Below are 18,283 nucleotides of genomic sequence, written 5' to 3' on the forward strand. Positions count from 1 at the left end.
GAGCCCAGCGGTGTTTGTTTTCTCAGCAGGCCTGTTGAATGACATCCTCTTATCTGGTTGATAAGCAGGCCTTCTTTTGATAAAGCCCCTTCCTCGTGCAGTTGTGCTCTTTTTGTGTGTGCGTGTTTGCTGTTTTACACAGTTCTCTTTTGGCAACTTTTGCATGTCGCCCACCCTCCTCTGGATGTTAACAGTGAATTTGGCGAGAGTAATACTCAGATAATACGAGCAAGAATTTTAGGGTAACTATAGCAGGCCCAGTGCAGCAGACTTTGGGAAAGAAGATTTGACTGCCGGTTACTGTTTGGGCAAATTTTCTAGGCAGATATTTGTATACGTGTTTTTTAGTAAGCTGAGTAAGAGTCCTTGAACTGCTGTGTAGCATCTTTTAGCATTCTTTAATACAGTGCTTATTTTAAAAAGCAGGGCTGTTTTTATTAGTTGCATTATCAGTCAATAAGTTACGGGGATGAGACACTGCAGTTGTCAGCTTTGGAAATGTCAAATCTTTCAAGTCATCAGGACCTCTTGTTCAGGATTAGAAGTTCTGAAAGAAAAACTTGGTAGGCTGAGCCACCTGCCTCATGGCTTTTGTCTGGCCATGTATCAAAGCGGTGGAAATTCACAGAGGTCACGGCTCAGATGTATAACCCTGATTATACTATAAATATGAAAAGATAAGCAGTCTTTTTTTTTTTTTTGAGTTTTCAAGGCGCTGTGTACTGTTCTTGTGCATTTTTAAAATGTTTATGAAGATGACTTATTTTCTCTGTGTTTGTTGATTACTATTGCACTGCAGTTTAGTGTGTTTAAATGATCGGACCTTGTGAACTTCACTTATGTTTCAGTTCTGCTGACTAGGAGTATTTTTCTTCGCAGAAATGTAAAATAAGGTTCAGTTGCTGAAACCATACTAATAATTATTAGTCTGGAATAACTAAAATCCTGTTATAATTTTATGCTGAGGATAATCAAGTAGCCTATCTATAGAGTCTTTCTGGTTATCTGTTTAAAACAAATTAGCAAACACACACAACCAACCCCCCCCCCCCCCCCCTTAAAACAACCAAGGCATGTGCATCCTGTGTGAAACATTGTGGTTCTTTTGGGGAGACTTAGTTTATTTCATTAAAGAACTTCTGAACTAAATATAAATCCTAAATCAAGAAAAAGAGCTGGAAGGAGATTAAACGCTCATTGTTATATTATGTTTCATTTTAATGAAAGCTTAAAATGTAAAGGGGTAAATTGAAACTGAAGTGTTTGCTTGGTAACCATGTAAACAGCGACAGAAAAAAAAATGTTTTGTATGTACATCTGTTTGGAGGGGGGGGGGGACGACCAAGAAAAAAGAGCTTGCTGTTTTCGATTAAAGACCACGAGCGGTGTCATTATGAGACGATGTTTGACAGCGTAATTGTCATGTCATGATCCTAACTGTGTAAAAGAATGCTATGTAGGTTTACAATTAGACAGTAACCTGTCGTGTGAAGTTGCAGCTCCTCTTCTTGGAGCAAATCAAACAGCTCGGCTGGTTCGATGGACTGCTTGACCACGCAGAATTGGGAGTCTACGGGGAGCCGTTCAGTGGCGATCGTGTCACTGTTTACAAGGGTTCTCCTAGTTATCTTACCCTTTGAAGTCTCTTACAGCATCTCACAGTCCAGTCCTCGTAAGCTTGCTTGTAGCTGATGATGTTCAGAACTTGAATTTGTGACCTGCCGTAAAAAAAACTAAAAACAACACAAAATCAGTCCCCATCTCACCGGAGCACAAGGGCTCTAATGCTCTAATGTTCTAGGTGTAGATCTAGACCAATCTCTCCTTTCATAAACATGGAAAGAAGTTTATTTTCTGTCCTTTTTTAAATTAAATAATGTGATGCTCTAGATATGACTGGGGCATGTCTAGCTTGTTTTACCTATGGATAAGAAAAGCTTCTTAGTGTGCTATAGGAGTTTGCTGGCAGATAAGGTCATAGACAGCAATCTGCAAGGCAAGGTTGGTAACTTAGTTTTTTTGGTGTGTTTTTTTTAGGGGCGGTTGAGGGGGCACTCAAACTTTCGTTCTCTGAATGGAACAGTAGCCCATGTTGTGTGGCAAAAAAGTGTACAGAGAGAATAAATAGATGGAAGCGTTTTGCAATGCAAAGCGGTTTGTGGTGTTTTGGAAGATTTCTTGGCACTCTCCTAACTGCTATTGTAAGCCTAGAGCAGATTTTCCCATTGCTAATGCCCTAGAAGTATTAATTCACTTTGATATGCTAATTAGAGGGCATTATGCAAGAAATGAGATTAAGTGGCAGCATGAAGCCATTTGCCTGTCAGTAAATTGAGCGTTTTTAGCAGGAGGGTTTGTATTTTCAGTTTCTCTTGGTTTTGCATTTAAATGAATTGATTGAGAGGTATGAGAGAAGAGGCTGCTAGAATTTTCTTTAGTTTTGTTTGAAGGTTTTTTTTTGTGTTCTTTCTTCTCTTTTTTTTCTTTCTACCCCCTCCCTAAAACCAGCATTTCATGAAGCACGAAATGAGAGGAGAGTGAATTATTTCAAGTTTTTTTGTGTTTGTTTCTTTTTGTGTGTGTGTGTGTGTGTGTGTGTGTGTGTGTGTGTCTATTTTTAGAGTCAGCAATATCTGATCCTGTTATAATTAACAAGCAAGAGACTAATTCACTGTCATTGACTACTGTCCTATAAAGTCCCCCCCCAGTCTCTCTTCATATTTAATTACTATATAGGTATGAAATGTCAATTGAAATGTATAGATTTGGGTGAATGTTTTTATCACGTGTGATCACTTTGGTCTGTGCTTGCAGTTGCCAGAAAGCAGTTTCACAGTAATTAAGAGCATACTAAAGCATAGCCCACAGTAGCAAGCAGAAATATCTTGCTAATCCGCTTCACTGTTAAACATTGAACCAAGAGTTATTTGTCAAAATGTTTGTTCTATACTTAATTTTAGTAACACTAAATAGATTAGGGACATAGCCATCCGTTCCTGAAGGATTTGTTTCTTTGCATTATACTGTAGCTTCCTTGTCTAATTTACCAAATGATCAAAAACTGCATTAGACAACGGAATATGTTTATGGGGCAGATTAAGCGGAGGGCACTCCACAGAACAAGTTAAGCGAGTTCCTTCTTTTTTTAATCTACTTTTGTGTTATTATTATTTTTATTTGTATTTTACGAGAGAATCATAAGATTATTATGAGTTCATCTGAAAATATGCAAATGAAAGAATTTGTGAATTTGTGTGCAAAAATCTGTACATTGCGTGTGAGGGCTTTTCAAAGAGTTTGTGATTCCAAAACAACAACAACAATAATTTTTCTTCTTCTTTTCCCCTCTGAAATCTGACCAGTAGGATAATGAAAAGCGTACCTCGCAATCAGTGTACAGCAGATCCCGCTCTCAAATTTGTAATGTCAATCTAGCAAGCGCAGAAAATTCATAGCAAAGCATACATTTACCCCACGGTACTGGAGGCTGGACTGGCCAGGATCCGATGGGCTCTGCAGTAATTAACCGGGTTCTCTCTCCGCGTTTGTTTCCTCCTGCGCTCACTTCTCCCCGTGCCGTTCAAGGGCGGCTTGCAGCGGCGGCAGCCAGGGCAGCAGCAGCAGAGGTGAAAGATGAGCTCCATATGGTATTTCTGAGCAGGAAGAGAGAACTTCTTCAGCAGGGCCCCTCTTTGATGTGAGGTTTAATCAATAGAAGGAGATTAAAGAAAACTATTACGGGGTAAATAAGAATGTACTGCAGAGGAACTTAGGCCTCTCTGAGTGATTTCTTTTTCGCACCCCTCTCAGCTGTGGAACCACGCTCTTAGCAACGTATCGACTTGTTGTTTTCCTGACCTCTGCCATATCAAGTTCAGAATAGGGAGGCCAGGGAGTGAATGGGTATCAGCATGCAGTGTTAAGTGCCTAGCTCCCCATGCAGTGAATTGGGTTAGGGGTGTTATTTTGATTTTCATGGGCTGATATTAATCTCCCCAGTGGGGTGCGTCACTTATTTCGATGTCTGGGTTGGGGGAGGCCTGGCAGAGATGTTCAATCCGTTCATTTATTTATTTTGCTTATTTACTACTTCGCATATTTGCTCATGGACGCTCAGCTGACTGAATTAATGTAATGGTTAGTCCATAATAAAGCAAATGTGCGACTGACTAAAAGGATTACATTGAATCGCTGGAGTGCTGGGATTGAGGAGCCCAGCACTTCTGAAACCTGTGGGGAACATTCATTTAGAGGCACCCTGACAGAGAGTTAATGAGGCAAATAAATCTATCCACTCATTAATACGGTTAAGTTGGTTTAATTTTTTTTCATATCTATATCTATATTTATAAATCTATAAATTATTTTTAATCTTTAATTTGTAATTATTATGAATATAACTAAATCACAAAGCATCATTTTTGGGGGATAAATTAAATAATATAATATGTAAAAACAAATAAACTGACTGAAACATTATTATTATTATTATTATTATTATTATTTATTTGTGTCAGAAAATTTACGATATACAGAACCTGCCACTGGACATTTTAAAATGATGCACAAGTGCAGAAACTGGCTTATTAATTAAACTTGCTTTGTATGTATGTCTGGGTATCACTGACAGCAAATCGGATACATTATTTATATTTAGAGTAAAATAACACACCCAGAGACAAAAGAAAAAATAAAGAAAATGAAAAGCCAGAGAGCGCAAAAAGCAAAGAAAAAGACAAATATCCTTTCATGCCCTGCACCCAGTTGCAATGGAAAATAGTAATAAAAAAATAAACAAACAATAAAAACAGGTATCTGTTGAGCTGCACAGTGACAGCAGCAGGGGCCTTGGACTGAGATCTAATGTAAATATTTGTAAGGCTGCCTTGTTCTTCAGCCTTTGGTTTAATGGCATAAATCTGCTCTAAATGCCTGTGTAAATATATGCCAGAGAACAGAAACCCATTCACTGGAGAAACAATTGACTTTAGCTTCTTTTTGTTCAAGTGTCCCCCAGTGATACGACTGCAGTGACTAGATAGTGTGCGGCGGCGTGACTCCCTCGCAGCTGGTCGCCTGGCGATTTCAATGGCACTGCCACTTGTACTTCCTCTCTGGTGTGTAGGGGAATTGTGAAGACGAGGCATTTATCTCAGGAGCTCTGAAAATCCCTTTCCTTTCTAACAGCAGGAGAAGAGGAGGGAGAGGAGGAGACAGAGGAGAGGGGGGTGGAGGTGGGGGGGGGTAGTTGTAATTGCAAAGGAAAAAAAAAATCTCCTGCTTTCATATGCTCCTAATCGTTGGGTTGATTTTGTTGCTGTTGTTGTCGTTTTAGCTAGTGCCTGCGTTCGGCAACTGAGAGCAAACGCTGATAGAAATAAGGGGACATCGTTTTTTGGGGGCAAATTAATGTTCTTTTTCTGCCCCCAACCCCAGAACCCCCCCAGTGCCCTCCCTCCCCTCTTTTCTTTTCTTTCTCCTTCCCATCAGCTGTAGCTGGAAGCAGTTTTGTTGGGCTCCTGTGTGAACACAGCCCATAATTGTTTTTCGCACATAAGTTATGCAAATGAGGCTTTATGGCAACTGGCATAACAATTAGCATCCTCCAACAATATTTTAGCAGGTTAATTGCGAAATTTCTAAATTGTACATCTGACTTGTTAATTAGGCATGACAGAGGTGGTAAAATAGTTATCTTCAGGCAGTGTCAGCCAGAAGCTGCTGCTTGAGATGCAAAGAGCAAGGATTGATTGGATTTGAGGGTTACAATTGTGGGAGCGTGGCTGTTGTCAAGCACCGCTGTGCTGCCTTATACCAACGGTTTGCTCAGAGCAAGATCCCCGGTCCAGAGCCTCGCAGTGTCCCGCCACTCAAGACCCCTCCCCGAACACACCGTATTGCATCTCATATCCTTAACTGCTTAGTTGCACAAACGCAGAACTCAGACAAAACAGGGAAAAAAAACTAAGAATCAAAATAAATCCCACGGACCATAATAAGTGTATACCCCTGACAAGCAGCAATGCCTTTTTATTTGCTAATCTTGTTTGCTAAATGTGACCCCATGATGCTGGCGGTGAGCTCATATTTCATTTAATTACTTTCTCTTTCGGATTGCTCATTTTGCTGTTATTAGAAAGTGAACTTGAAATGGTCCTGCTTCCTCTGTCTGGGAGCCACGCGCTGTCCTCCGCTGCAATCCTCCCAATAATAGGAAAATAAATAAGAAGATTACCTGGGTTGTAACCCCTGGAGTTTTTTTTTTTTTTTGGAAACCTGCTCTCCAGAAACTCAGCGGTAATTAAATCTGTAAAGATTCCTGCGCTGTATTCTTAGGGGATTGTACAGCAGCGTAGTGCCGTATCAGATGTATCTGCAATTACCACTGTAGCCATGTAGGGAAATGCAAACGCCACCGTGGTGTATATTGCACAGTTCAGTGCCTTACTGTAAAAGACCAACTGTATATTAAATGCATTTTTACTGTCAGGATCATTCTGAATTGTAAACAGCTAATTTAAAACACGTACACATTCGTGGTCATATAGCATTGAAGAAAACCTCAACAGAAAATCTGATTCCTCATTAACAAGGCCAACCAACCAATCTGGTTTTGGAAGAAATAATCAAAACAAACCATTACTTTTTATTCCTGGACAGACTTTGTCTTGTACTTTTTTTTTAACACAGTCTTCAGATTCTGAACTGATGGCATCAGCACAGTATAGAAAGTAAGGAGGGGGGCATCAGAAGGAATGGAGTGATCTCAGCAGCCTCGGTTGTCATGTGACAAAAGCCGTCATATACGCCTGTTGATGATGCAGCTTAAAGTGTGAGCGACGGAGGGCCTGGCAGCCAGTCACAGAGGCCGGCTGACGCGGCTCCGAGGCCCCTGTAGCTGGTGTTTGGCTCTCTGCTCGTCTATAACTGACGAGTGCTCTAACAGGAAGAGAAAGACACACTGCAAGCCTTCTGACAGCTTTACCTTTTGACCAGCAAGTTGTCAGTCAAGTAACATTCCCATCAAGGGGAAAAGTTCTCTGACTAATTTTGGTCGACATCTGTACAAATAACACGCAAGTAAATGTATTAAGTGTCTTATTTATTTATTCGTCATTCTAGATTATTGAACCCCCTGTCCCCCTTTCTTCAGCAAGTGAACATAAATGCAAACATTTAATTCACCACCGTGACCTCACTATAATTCACTCCCCCCAAAGTAACCTTGATCAATTTTCTCCAGTGTCTGCGTTATTATTACTATTAGTATTATTTTTTTGTAATGTTAATTCATATCCACTGGGGGATAACCTGAAACCATCAAACTAATCTGCAGGGTATCAAACTGCAGCTATACCTCACTGGAACTGATTGCAAGATCAGGCATTTTCTGGAGACCTGTTATTTCCCTGGTGAGCTAAACAACGCTTGGGCCCAGGCCCCCGGGGTGAAAGGTCACAGTATTACCCCCTCTAGGCCACCTGGAGCTGTAATCTGCACTAGGGAAATATTTAAAATATTTCCAAGACATAAAAACGGGGTAAAGATTGCTTGTATTTCATCACTGCATTGCATCTGATAAAAACACGTCTGGGCTCATTTATTCCCTAGGCTGTGCACATTTCAGACCTGAAAGAGATAGGCTGATGAATTTGACATCACCTTTGACTTGTCAGCTATTCTTCCTGGGTTAACCAAATTGTGCTCAGTATTGAAACATTAAATTTTCATTTAAAAAAAGTAAATGTTCCGCCCGCTGCTGCTGTTTTAATATTTTACATTTCTCCCCTGACATGTGTATATGAAATAAGTGCCATTTGTGATGCGTTGTCATCAATAATTTTGTCACCGGGAATAAAAGCTTTAAACCTCATCCACCCACCACTGTGTTTATGCTGCTTTTTTATGGAGCAAATATGGAATTAGCAAAGCAATTGAACTTTTTCTTGCATCTGTGATGTGCACAGAGGCCCATTTCTACCTGTAATGATTTATAATGGAATTATTTTAACACTGTTACATCTTACACACACATAAACCAATATAAAATACTGTTTTTTCTTTCTTGGACAGCAGAAGTGGCCTGGATGCTATAGTGGTTTTATATTATTTTTATATAGTTTATTTATTTGGTAATTTATGAATTATAATTAATTAATGACAGTATTTTATATTAATTAATTTGTGGTGTTATTGCTAAAATCAAACTTAATTTGACATATATTAAACTTACTTCATACTGTCTGTAAATTAAAAACGTGATCTCTCTGCTTCTAAATGTTGTGCAAAACAGGACACACACCTCTGAACAACCTGTTTAGTGTGTGTCACCTCTCAGACGTGTGTAATTGTAATTTTGACAAAGTCTGCATTTGCTGTGTTTTTTCTCTCCCTGTAAATAAGCAAGGTGCTAAGCAGTGATATCAAGCCACATTCATAAATAATTCATAGTTAGGTTAAAGAGTAGAAATTCCCGAAGAAAGGAATGCAGACTTGCTGCTTAATTCAATGTTGCAGCCATATGTATTATTAACACTGTTATATTTGCAAATTCATAAACTGCACACACAATGCAATTGTAATACTCATTAATGTAATGCAGGTGCAAGTTTGCAATTTGTGTTTGAGAACATCCCTTCCTGTCAGCAAAATCTGGAGACTGCTCAAATAATAGGGAGGTGGTATGAGGTGGAGGGCTGTACGAATGCAGAGGCAGGGCCTGTGAACGCCACTCACGCCATTAGAGATTGGATTGTGTTGAAGGTGGAAGGCAAGGGGAAAATACCACAGTGGATAAAAGTGAATGTCCACTCTGAGAGTTGATGAACACCAACAGCGCCGGTGAACAAAATCGGAAATGTTTGTAGTTTTTTTTTTTTTTTTCATTTGCATCCTGTACTGTTTAATGTCTTAATGTTGCTCTTCAGATGGAGAGGCAATATTGCAGTTGAGCAGTTATTAGTGTAAAGAGGGTCAGAAGCGAAGACTGGTACAAAGCAAGTCCTCTCACGGTAATGATAGTGCTATTTATAGATCCCCATTTCATTAGTTCCAGAGTTTCAGGGAAGAGATTTTCTCTAGGGGGAATAGATACTTGAAGTTCATTTTCTTTCTGATACACATTAAATGTAGAAATGTGAACAACCTTCGATATAGGATAGTTATCTAGGACATGTACACCACAGTGCTTTTTGAGGGGAGGTTGTCCTTGCGTCCTTAATGTTTTCTGAACATTTATTTATTTATTTATTTATTTATTTATTTATTCTTAATTGTTTGATTTTCTACGAACAGATCATTGATTGTCACTTTCTACGTGCCTCGGAAAGCCCTCGCTTATTTTAAATAATGTGACTTCAAATGTCCTTTGATCATTTATTAAATCTGTTTAGGATCCATTCCTTTTTTCGACAGTTGTCATAGATTGCTAAATTTAATTTTTAAATTATTTACTCAGGCGTCTTGCAAATGTATTCAGTGTCTCTCATTGTATCCATCTAACATACAGAAAATTGATTATATTATCAGACTAATAAAACAGGTAAAAATGCACAAAATATTGTACAGATTAAATAAAATATTACATAATAATGTAAGTATGTAATCTAGCAGTTTATGCAAAATGCCATTGCTATGATTTAGGGATCTCTTGTTAATATTGAATAGTTTCATGAATGCTGATGCTTATGTTGACATATTTAAAGCACACATGGCAAAGTGTGAGACGAGTGCATTGTAATACCTTGCTTAAAAAAATTAAAAGAGATAGTGTTAATTGTGTAGTACAAATTATTATAAATATTAATATTACTAACACACACAGACACGCTCACACACACATAAAATCAAATCATAAAGACCGTGAATAAAAAACATTTCGAAGATCAACCCATAATATTTAAGATACAATTACTCACGGGCAAAGTTAAGAGCCCGTCTGTAAATTAATAATTAATTATTTGATTAAGATTTCAATTTAATCTATCAGCCGTGCTCCTGCAAATGTGAGGTGTGTAATATTTCTGCACAGTTTGTGTCCAGGTTTTGCCGAGAGAAGGAGAGAGCGCAGGACGATGGTATCAGAGGGCCCACGATTTTCACACTGCCCTCATTGGATCCGACTATATATTGTTTTCCAAAAAGGCATTTTGGATGTCGTCTCCCCCCTCCTCATATTTGCATTCCTGAAATTAAGTCTCCATGCCACTGTTCGACATGCCTTTCATACATTAGAATGATAAATTGAAAGCAGAAATGGGAAAAAGACTGCAATGCAATGAAAATTTAATCAGCGTCTTCTGCTGCTTTAATAAGGCAAATAATTCTTATTGGCTGCTGCGTTAAGGTTTCTAATATTTAATTCATAACAAACCTTGCATTATTCCGCCGCAACCCTGACAAGCACCACTTTGCAGCCTGCCAAGAGGCAACCATAAAAACTTAAAAGCAGATGTAAATGTCCAAAACCGACTCGACGACTAGATCTAAAGCAGTCCGTAAAAATCGACTGAATGGTGATGTTTTATTAAATTGCACAAGGGATTTTTTTTATTATTATTTATTATTATTTTTATTTATGGTACTTTTTTAACATTCTTCAACTCACTACCCCCACACCCAGAGGAAGCTATACTATTTATATTAAATTAATATCTAGGCCGTACTTTTTTCATGTACCGAATCATGTTTGGCTAGCATCCCGATTTAGATTCTACTACTAAAATTGCTGACAGATTCCTATGGTATTAAGTGATGCAACTTTCTCAATAGAGTGTAAAGTGACAACTTTATTGTTAGAAATACAAATAAAAAAGTTTATTTGATTTATACATGTACGCTATGAAAAACCCTGCTTTTGAAATGTGATGGATAGTTTAAAATTCAATACATTTTTGTAACCATGCTGCTCCAGAGCGTAATATAATCATTACCAGTTCATATATATATATATATATATATATATATATAATCTGAAATATTTATTTTACTTTTTGCTTTATGTAGAATTTTATTTATAAGGTATCAGAGAGGAAATGTTGAAGCTTAATCCAAAGTTTCATTTGGTTTAGATATTTAATTCAGTTTTTAAAGTACATCTGGGATAGCACTCACTGGGGGTTGCGAGATATGAAACACATGAAACAAAGAATGAAATACGAATATATGCTTAAGCCGGATTCCTGTTTGGGTTGAACACAATGAGACTGTCTTCATACTTGACTGAATTCAAAGAGATTAGGAAAATATAATATCTTTGCACCTGGGAAAATTAAGAGGGGGAAAAAAAAGGTTTTGAATTTCCAGTTAAAAGAATGCACACCATTAGTATATCTATGTGTATGTGTGAAAATGCAGCATTAAACAAACAGATTTTTTGTTTTTTAATTTCTATTGTTGTAAGCCTTCGAAGTTCATTTTTGTAGGCTGAAGCAACGGAAAAATGGCAAGTGGCCAATCGCTAGGTGCCGGCTTATGTTACAAGTGAAAAGGCTGGTCCTGTTTTCATCTCTTCCTGAAATGGCTTAATTGGTGTCAGAACCCCTGGGATAAAGGCCTCTAACACTGAGCTGCACCCGCTTCGCCCCGTCTCCTCTCAGCCAGGGGAAACTGGTAATGCCTGGTAGTGAATAAGGAGTGAGCAGTGCCATAACAATACTCGATGATGTTTTGGGATGACAGAAATTAATACGCACTTGCTCGGAGAAAGCCATGATTAATGGCAGCGAGCAGGGAGACGCTGTCCTTCCTTTTACTCCACTTTGATGGGGATTGAAAAGCGAAAAAAGGCTGGTTTTATTCTCTTTAGAAAGTGGAGGTCACGCAGAGTACATTACTGCTATTTTTCTCTCAATTTTTTGGGAAGCACTATAAATTCACTTTAGATGGTTGTCTCTCTCTCTCTCTCTCTCTCTCTTTGGCACTCATCCGCTTGTGAGCCCCTCCTTCGAAATACCCCGCTAATGGGGGGAGAAGGAGGAGGGCCTTTTAATAAAAAGGCACTAGCATCATTTAACATCCCCCATATCACAGTTATTATTAATATGACAACCCTGTTTTTCTTGTGCTTTGCATTCAATTAATTCAAATTGGAAAGGAACGCCACATGCTTTGGTACTGAATGGATCTCTGTTTTCTTTTCTGTTTTGCTTGTTTTTTCTTTTCCTTTTTGGTCAACAGGACCAGAATCGTAAAACCCAGGAGATGGGGAGTAATTGAATACAGTTTAAGAGTAACTTAAATGTGATTGATAAATAAAAGAAATGTATAATAAATAAATAAAAATGCTCAAAATAAAAACACTGCTGGCAGGCTACTGTAAAAGATCACTGCCTTGTCAATATTACTCAAGACATAAGGATCATATTTTGCTCTGTTTTAATTAACTAATGCCCCTCGCATGGCAATAATGAGCTTGTTGCTTGTGACTTTGAAATGAAAGCCTGCTTAAAGTGCATATCATTAATCAATAAAATATCCATTTACAGTGTGTGTTCATTTGTATAGATATGTCTTTGTGTGTGCGCGTGTTGATATATACATTTCTTTTGTGTAGCATGCCGCTTCTTTATGAGGCTCTGGCTTTACCTTGCTTGGGAAAAGCGAATGTCTTCTTGGGGGCTGGTGCACGACCATAAATAAACCGAGTGCTGGTGTCAGTTACTTGTTAATTCATTTTATCATGATTCTTGGCACACTTGACATTGTATTTTCAATCCCGTCGTAATTTTATTGAGTGATACCATGCAAAGAAATCCGACACCAGTGGTGTAAACTTGATTAAAAGGTGTATTATTTGTTCTGTCAATATATGCCAGCAAACAATTTTTTTACCATTACATTTTTTACATTTCTTATAGTCCAATTTATGTGATTTATGTGTATGTATATATTGTAAAATTTTACAGGTAAAAACTAAGAAAGCAATTACTTGGGACGTATCTGTTTAAATAACACTGAGTGCGTTCCGTTTTTTTTGTTGACCAAAATGATGAAATGTTTATCTGGAGTACGTATATATTTTGACCGAATATGTTCCATTAGGGAAGGAATCCTAGAGTTAACAATTTTTTTTAAATGTAAATGAATTTTCTCTTGATTGGTGATGTAAAATTTTAATAAACTACAGGTTTTCAGTAAGCATACTATAAATATAAATGTAAACATATTGACTGAGTTTCAGTAACTGTGGAAATCATGTATTTTTTTCCATGAGGAGATGTATTAATTTTTAATACTGTCTGAAGTAAAAGTACTAAGACCTTTTCATTTACCCTTTAGTTTCAATAACCACTTTTCGAGCTTCCCCAGTATTTTATTTCTAAGTAATGGGTAAGAAACCAGGCATTAGGAGGATGCCAGGCGTCTTGTAAAGAATTGCAAAGGACATTTGTCTCTGCACATTGCAGTGAAAATTTAAAGAGCAGGTTTTGACAGGAGACATTTTGCTGACATAGAATATTTTCCTCACTTCTGGCTCTCAAATAAGCACTACTTCTGTCATAATGATTGATTTATATTTGTTTTAGGCTGCGCATTTGGATTTTTTTTTTTTTTAAGTGCTAGAAGCTGAAAGGGAGCTCAAGACATCACTGTTTTAAAAGTATAACAGAGACCCTTACAGAGAGACCTTGTTAAACAACCGGATCTAGAAGTGGTCAGCTTTATCACAAGTCGACTAAACAAAAATAAGACGGGAGAGATTTTTTAAATGACAAGAAAACACCCTATGGCGTTGTTTATATTTACAATATTATAATTTTATTTTTGATCCAATTTAATATAATAATAATAATAATAATAATAATAATAATAAACATACAATGAATACATATGAAGAAATGTAATTTTCCAATTCTCAAGTTGTATTTTGTGAATGTACAATTGTCTGGAGTTGTTCAGATGTTGAACAATTTCCATTAAGTATTGCTGATGTTTTTCCCCCGTCAAGAAAACAATGAAGGTTCAAATAATTCATTTTCTCATCACATTAAAAAGTAAAATAAATAAACAAAAAATACTTTGGAAACAATGTAATGGAAAGACATTATTTTTTAATATGTCCAAAAGTGATTTCTTCCTTAAAAATTATAAAAGCTTACATTTACAAGCTGCTCCCTCTCTTTCCTTTTGGGGAAATAAACATGAATTTTTATAATTAGGCAGTGTCATATGCAGTCCCAGTCCAAATGTAACCAACCAGGCTTATTAGGGAAGTGTTGGTATGCAAAGCACCGCTACATAACGGTGATAGAGGCTGGACTAGCAAAGTTAATTTATTTAATGACTCGAACGTCTTATACCTCTAGACACTTGATTGGAATCCATGCTCGACGAGGGAGTTGTGAAGAGTGCAAGCAGTCTGATGCATGCTGGTCTCTCTGCTCATGCCACCATGTACTACTGATCTTCTTTTCTGATCGAGGGTCAGGTCTGTTTCGGGGTCGTACGTCAACAGATTTACGTTCACCCTGACTTGGCACCAAAGGACAAACTCTACAATCGGAGTTTGGATTGTGACATCACGGGATGCGCAATAGGAACGTACATTCAGATATTTATCCGTACATTTATTATTTCTTAATTTTATTAATTAACTGCTGCTGTTTTATTACTCGGCATGGAGGTCAGAGCAGTACATCATTCCGATCAATTCAGGATCAATGCAAGGGAAACCGAACAGCACTCCAACCGTAATTGAACAATAAACAAACTTACGGAAGTACCAAGCCAAAAAAAAGCAATTCAGATCAGATGATTATGACATGGCTTACATGTCATTTCATAGGAATTGCAACCTGGTCCCAGGGATTTGGAAAGCCCAACAAAACTCGCTTCCAAACCCACACAGGAATGTAGCTTCCAGTCAAAACTGTGAATGGGCAGGTTGCACAACTTCTTGTTTATGTCGGCACTTCTTAAGGCTTCAGACAAACAGACCTGCCAGTATTTAACAAGAAGAAAATTAAAGTACAGAAAGAGGTGATATTTAAGCAAATGGGAAGGGTTGTTAAGGATCATTAATTCATGGATTTAGAGATATAAAAACTTACAAAAGCAATCATGATCGGAAATAGGAAAGAAGCAGAGAAGTAAAGAGAGAAAAGAGGCCCAGCTCCTGCATAAGAGCTTCATAAGCCATCATCAGTAATGCAGCAGTGGCTACACAAACCAGAAATGATTTCTTCAGGCGTTGCTGTCAAGTGTTATTCAAATAACACCAGCCTCACATTTGAATAACAGCCGACATTTTGAATTAATTAATCAGATGAGATAGTCTAGGCCTTTTCTCATTAGTCTGCAGGTCAGACTGGGGAAGATATATGCGTTGGTGATGATATACTTGTCTTTAATCGTGATTTATGGAGATTTCGGATTGTGTGTGATTTGTCAAAGGTTCTGGGAGAGGAAAAAATAAAAAGGCCGGTGCATATTTCATTACCTAATCTTTGATTGATTTTGTGATGCTAAAAAGATATAATGCTGTTGTTTTGTTTTGGGGAAATCCGAGGTAGAAGCCGTACACTGGTACACTGGCTGTATTTTTCTCTTCCTCTTCTTGTTCCCCTTTTTAATTTTTTCTTTTTTACTACCTTATCTTTATAACCATCAGAGAGTGTTGTAAACTTTTATTGCAGGCAGTTTAAAAAGCTGTATTTTAATTATGAGGAAATCAGTTCACCTTGGTTAAAGAGGATGCTTTGACATTCATTTTGTTTACTGAATTTTAGATCCTCGTTCATGGGTTACGAGCTGTGTTTTAAAGAAAAGAAGAAAAATAATACTAATAATAAAAAAGTAAATGGTGGGGGGTATAAATCTCCTGTTTTCATCCCAGGCTGGAACCAAATGCTCCCGTCCTATGGTGACATGCTTAATGAGAGTAAGTGCCTGCTTATCGTTAAAATACGGAGAGTTTGTAGGCTGCTGTAGTTGACACGGCATTTTAAATAACTGTCTATGGTGTTGTCTGCACCGAAGCCTGTTTTGATAGATTCTGCAGCTCCTCTGTTAAACAAACAAACCCGCTTATTTTTGTGCCAAAAGAAGTTTCCTTGCTGCCGATGGATTTAGTTGTAAGCTCTCATAATAAATATTTAATGTTAAAGCTATTTCAGCATGAGTCACACTTTATTTATGTGTAATCTTGCAAGTAACACTTTTCACTTTGTTTTAAATAACACTATGGGGAAAAAAAGAGAAGCTATAAGAAAATAAGTGCCAAAGCATCATTATTAGTAATTATTGTTAATTAAAAAAATGCTGTATGGTTATAAGTATAACTGCACAAACTGCATAGATGATACATATAGATCTAACACTGCTATGTTGATTGCATTCGATCAGTGGTACATTTTATTCGTAACTGGGATTTGCATATTTATTAAGATTTTAAAAAAGAAAGAAAAAATAAGAGATTCATCTTGCCTTTATCTCTTCAGTTTTTAACCTTCCCATTTAAAAAACAAAAAACACGTATACACTTGGATTTGAATTTATCATGTTGCTTACACTGTGGCAGAATGATTCTGATATGTCTTGTGTTAATTGTCACAGTTTTAACGACTGGAATTGGATTTGAATGATGTTACTGCTCAGTTAATTCACAGTAAAGAAAAGAGTCAGATCATACTGGTAACTTAAACTGAATAGGTATTAATGAGTTTCAGTAACACGAAACTCATACTTGAGGTCTGTCAGTCCCTGATTCTTCTGGGCCTAAACAAATTGGGGGTTTACTACTGTATTTGTAATACTTCAGAGCACCAATATGTACTAAAACCCAATATGTACAAATATATATATATATATATATATATATATATATATATATATATATATATATATATATATATAAACAAACAAAACCAGGGAAAGACACCTGGAATTTGTGAAAGGTAGTAGAAAAAAATAGTAAATGAGGTTTAGGAATTTCACATTCACCAGCCAGGCATGAGCGCAAATTTTGTTTTCAGTTTGGACATGCACCAGAGTTCGAGTTACTGTTGTTTATAGTGGCAATGGGCGCCTGTCAGGACAGAAATATGCTTGTCCTTTCCCTGTTGCCATGAAACCCTGGACAATTTGTTCAAGTCTTACCTCACTGTTTACACTTTAGTGCATAGTCCTCTGCATTAAACAGGCATTTAGGGCTTCTTAAACTGATAAGAGTTTAACAGTAGGTGGCCAGCGAATGTGTGTGTGTGTGTGTGTGTGTGAGAGAGAGAGAGAGAGAGAGAGCGAGAGAGAGAAGCATGGCTTTGAACGAGCTCAGCTGAAACACTAGAGCAAGACTCGGAGCAAATGGGCAGACAGCTTGTGGCTGCAAAAGCTGGTCAAATCTAGGATTACAAGGAGCTACTTTGTTCACCGCACTTAGAGACTCGATAATGTGTTTGTGGTTTCAAATGAATGAATCACTGCTCTTCTAGTGTGTGTGTGTGTGTGTGTGTGTGTGTGTGTGTGCCTGCTCTCCCTAATTCTCTACATGGACATACTTGACTTTATAGGCGCATAATTGGGCATATGCTTTGGACTGCAAGAGCTACTTGTTCAAAATCTGTAGGATCAGGACACTGGCGATGTGGGATTGGTGCAGCTGTGTTGGGATTGCGGTGTGTTAAGCTGGCTTTTTGAAGGCAGGGAAAATATTGTGGGACAGTCTAAACATGCTTATTAGGTTTGTGTAGACTGCCCAGATAGTCATTGGCCTTGAATTTAAGAGAGGCCTTTAAGGCAGAAAAAACATTGCTGTGTTTCCTTTGAATTAAGATATGATATGTGACTTCACATTAGTACATCTGCTTGTAATGCATTCGTGAACTATTTATTCACTGTGTAAAGTTGAGTTATTATTTATTTATTGAATTAAATATTTGGGAGCGCTTAGGTTGCAGAGAGCACCTGCTGTTTTTTAATTGCCTGACATCACCTCAAACTGTCAACACATTTTTGTAAAAATAAATAAATAAATAAACACACAAAATAAACACATTTAAAAAGTGCACTGTGGGGTCTGAGTGAGAGTGCTTGGTGACACAAGTTTTTTCCCCCCACTGTGTTTTAGTGCTTTACAGTATTTGGTGGGATGGCAGTGGGGGGGGGATTGTCAGGGCTGATTGCGGGGGTTGTGGAATCATTAAAAAAAGTGTCATCGTTCTCACTCCAGCCCGGCACTGGGTGACAGGTGGGGGGAGCAACCGTGGAAGTTGTCGGCACCTTAGTGCACAGGCCCCCGAAAGACACTGCTGTTGTGACAAAACATTCAAATAAATTGCTGTCACTG

General features: G+C 37.7%; 1 protein-coding gene across 5 annotated transcripts in view; it reads left to right on the forward strand.

Annotated features, from left to right (window-relative positions):
- LOC136758612 (pre-B-cell leukemia transcription factor 3) overlaps positions 1–18,283 on the forward strand; it is a 96,131-nt gene that overhangs the window by 7,988 nt on the left and 69,860 nt on the right. Inside the window, exon 1 of one of the 5 annotated variants that reach the window (XM_066713147.1) lies at positions 15,785–15,880. The exons of the other annotated variants lie outside the window; for them this stretch is intronic. Within the exon in view, the coding sequence (XP_066569244.1) occupies positions 15,847–15,880 (34 nt within the window). The 5' untranslated portion in view covers positions 15,785–15,846. Of the gene's footprint in view, positions 1–15,784; positions 15,881–18,283 lie in introns of those variants that run through there. 5 annotated transcript variants of the gene reach the window in all.

Source organism: Amia ocellicauda, chromosome 9 (genome assembly GCF_036373705.1).
Source record: "Amia ocellicauda isolate fAmiCal2 chromosome 9, fAmiCal2.hap1, whole genome shotgun sequence".
Classification (NCBI taxonomy): Eukaryota; Metazoa; Chordata; class Actinopteri; order Amiiformes; family Amiidae; genus Amia; species Amia ocellicauda.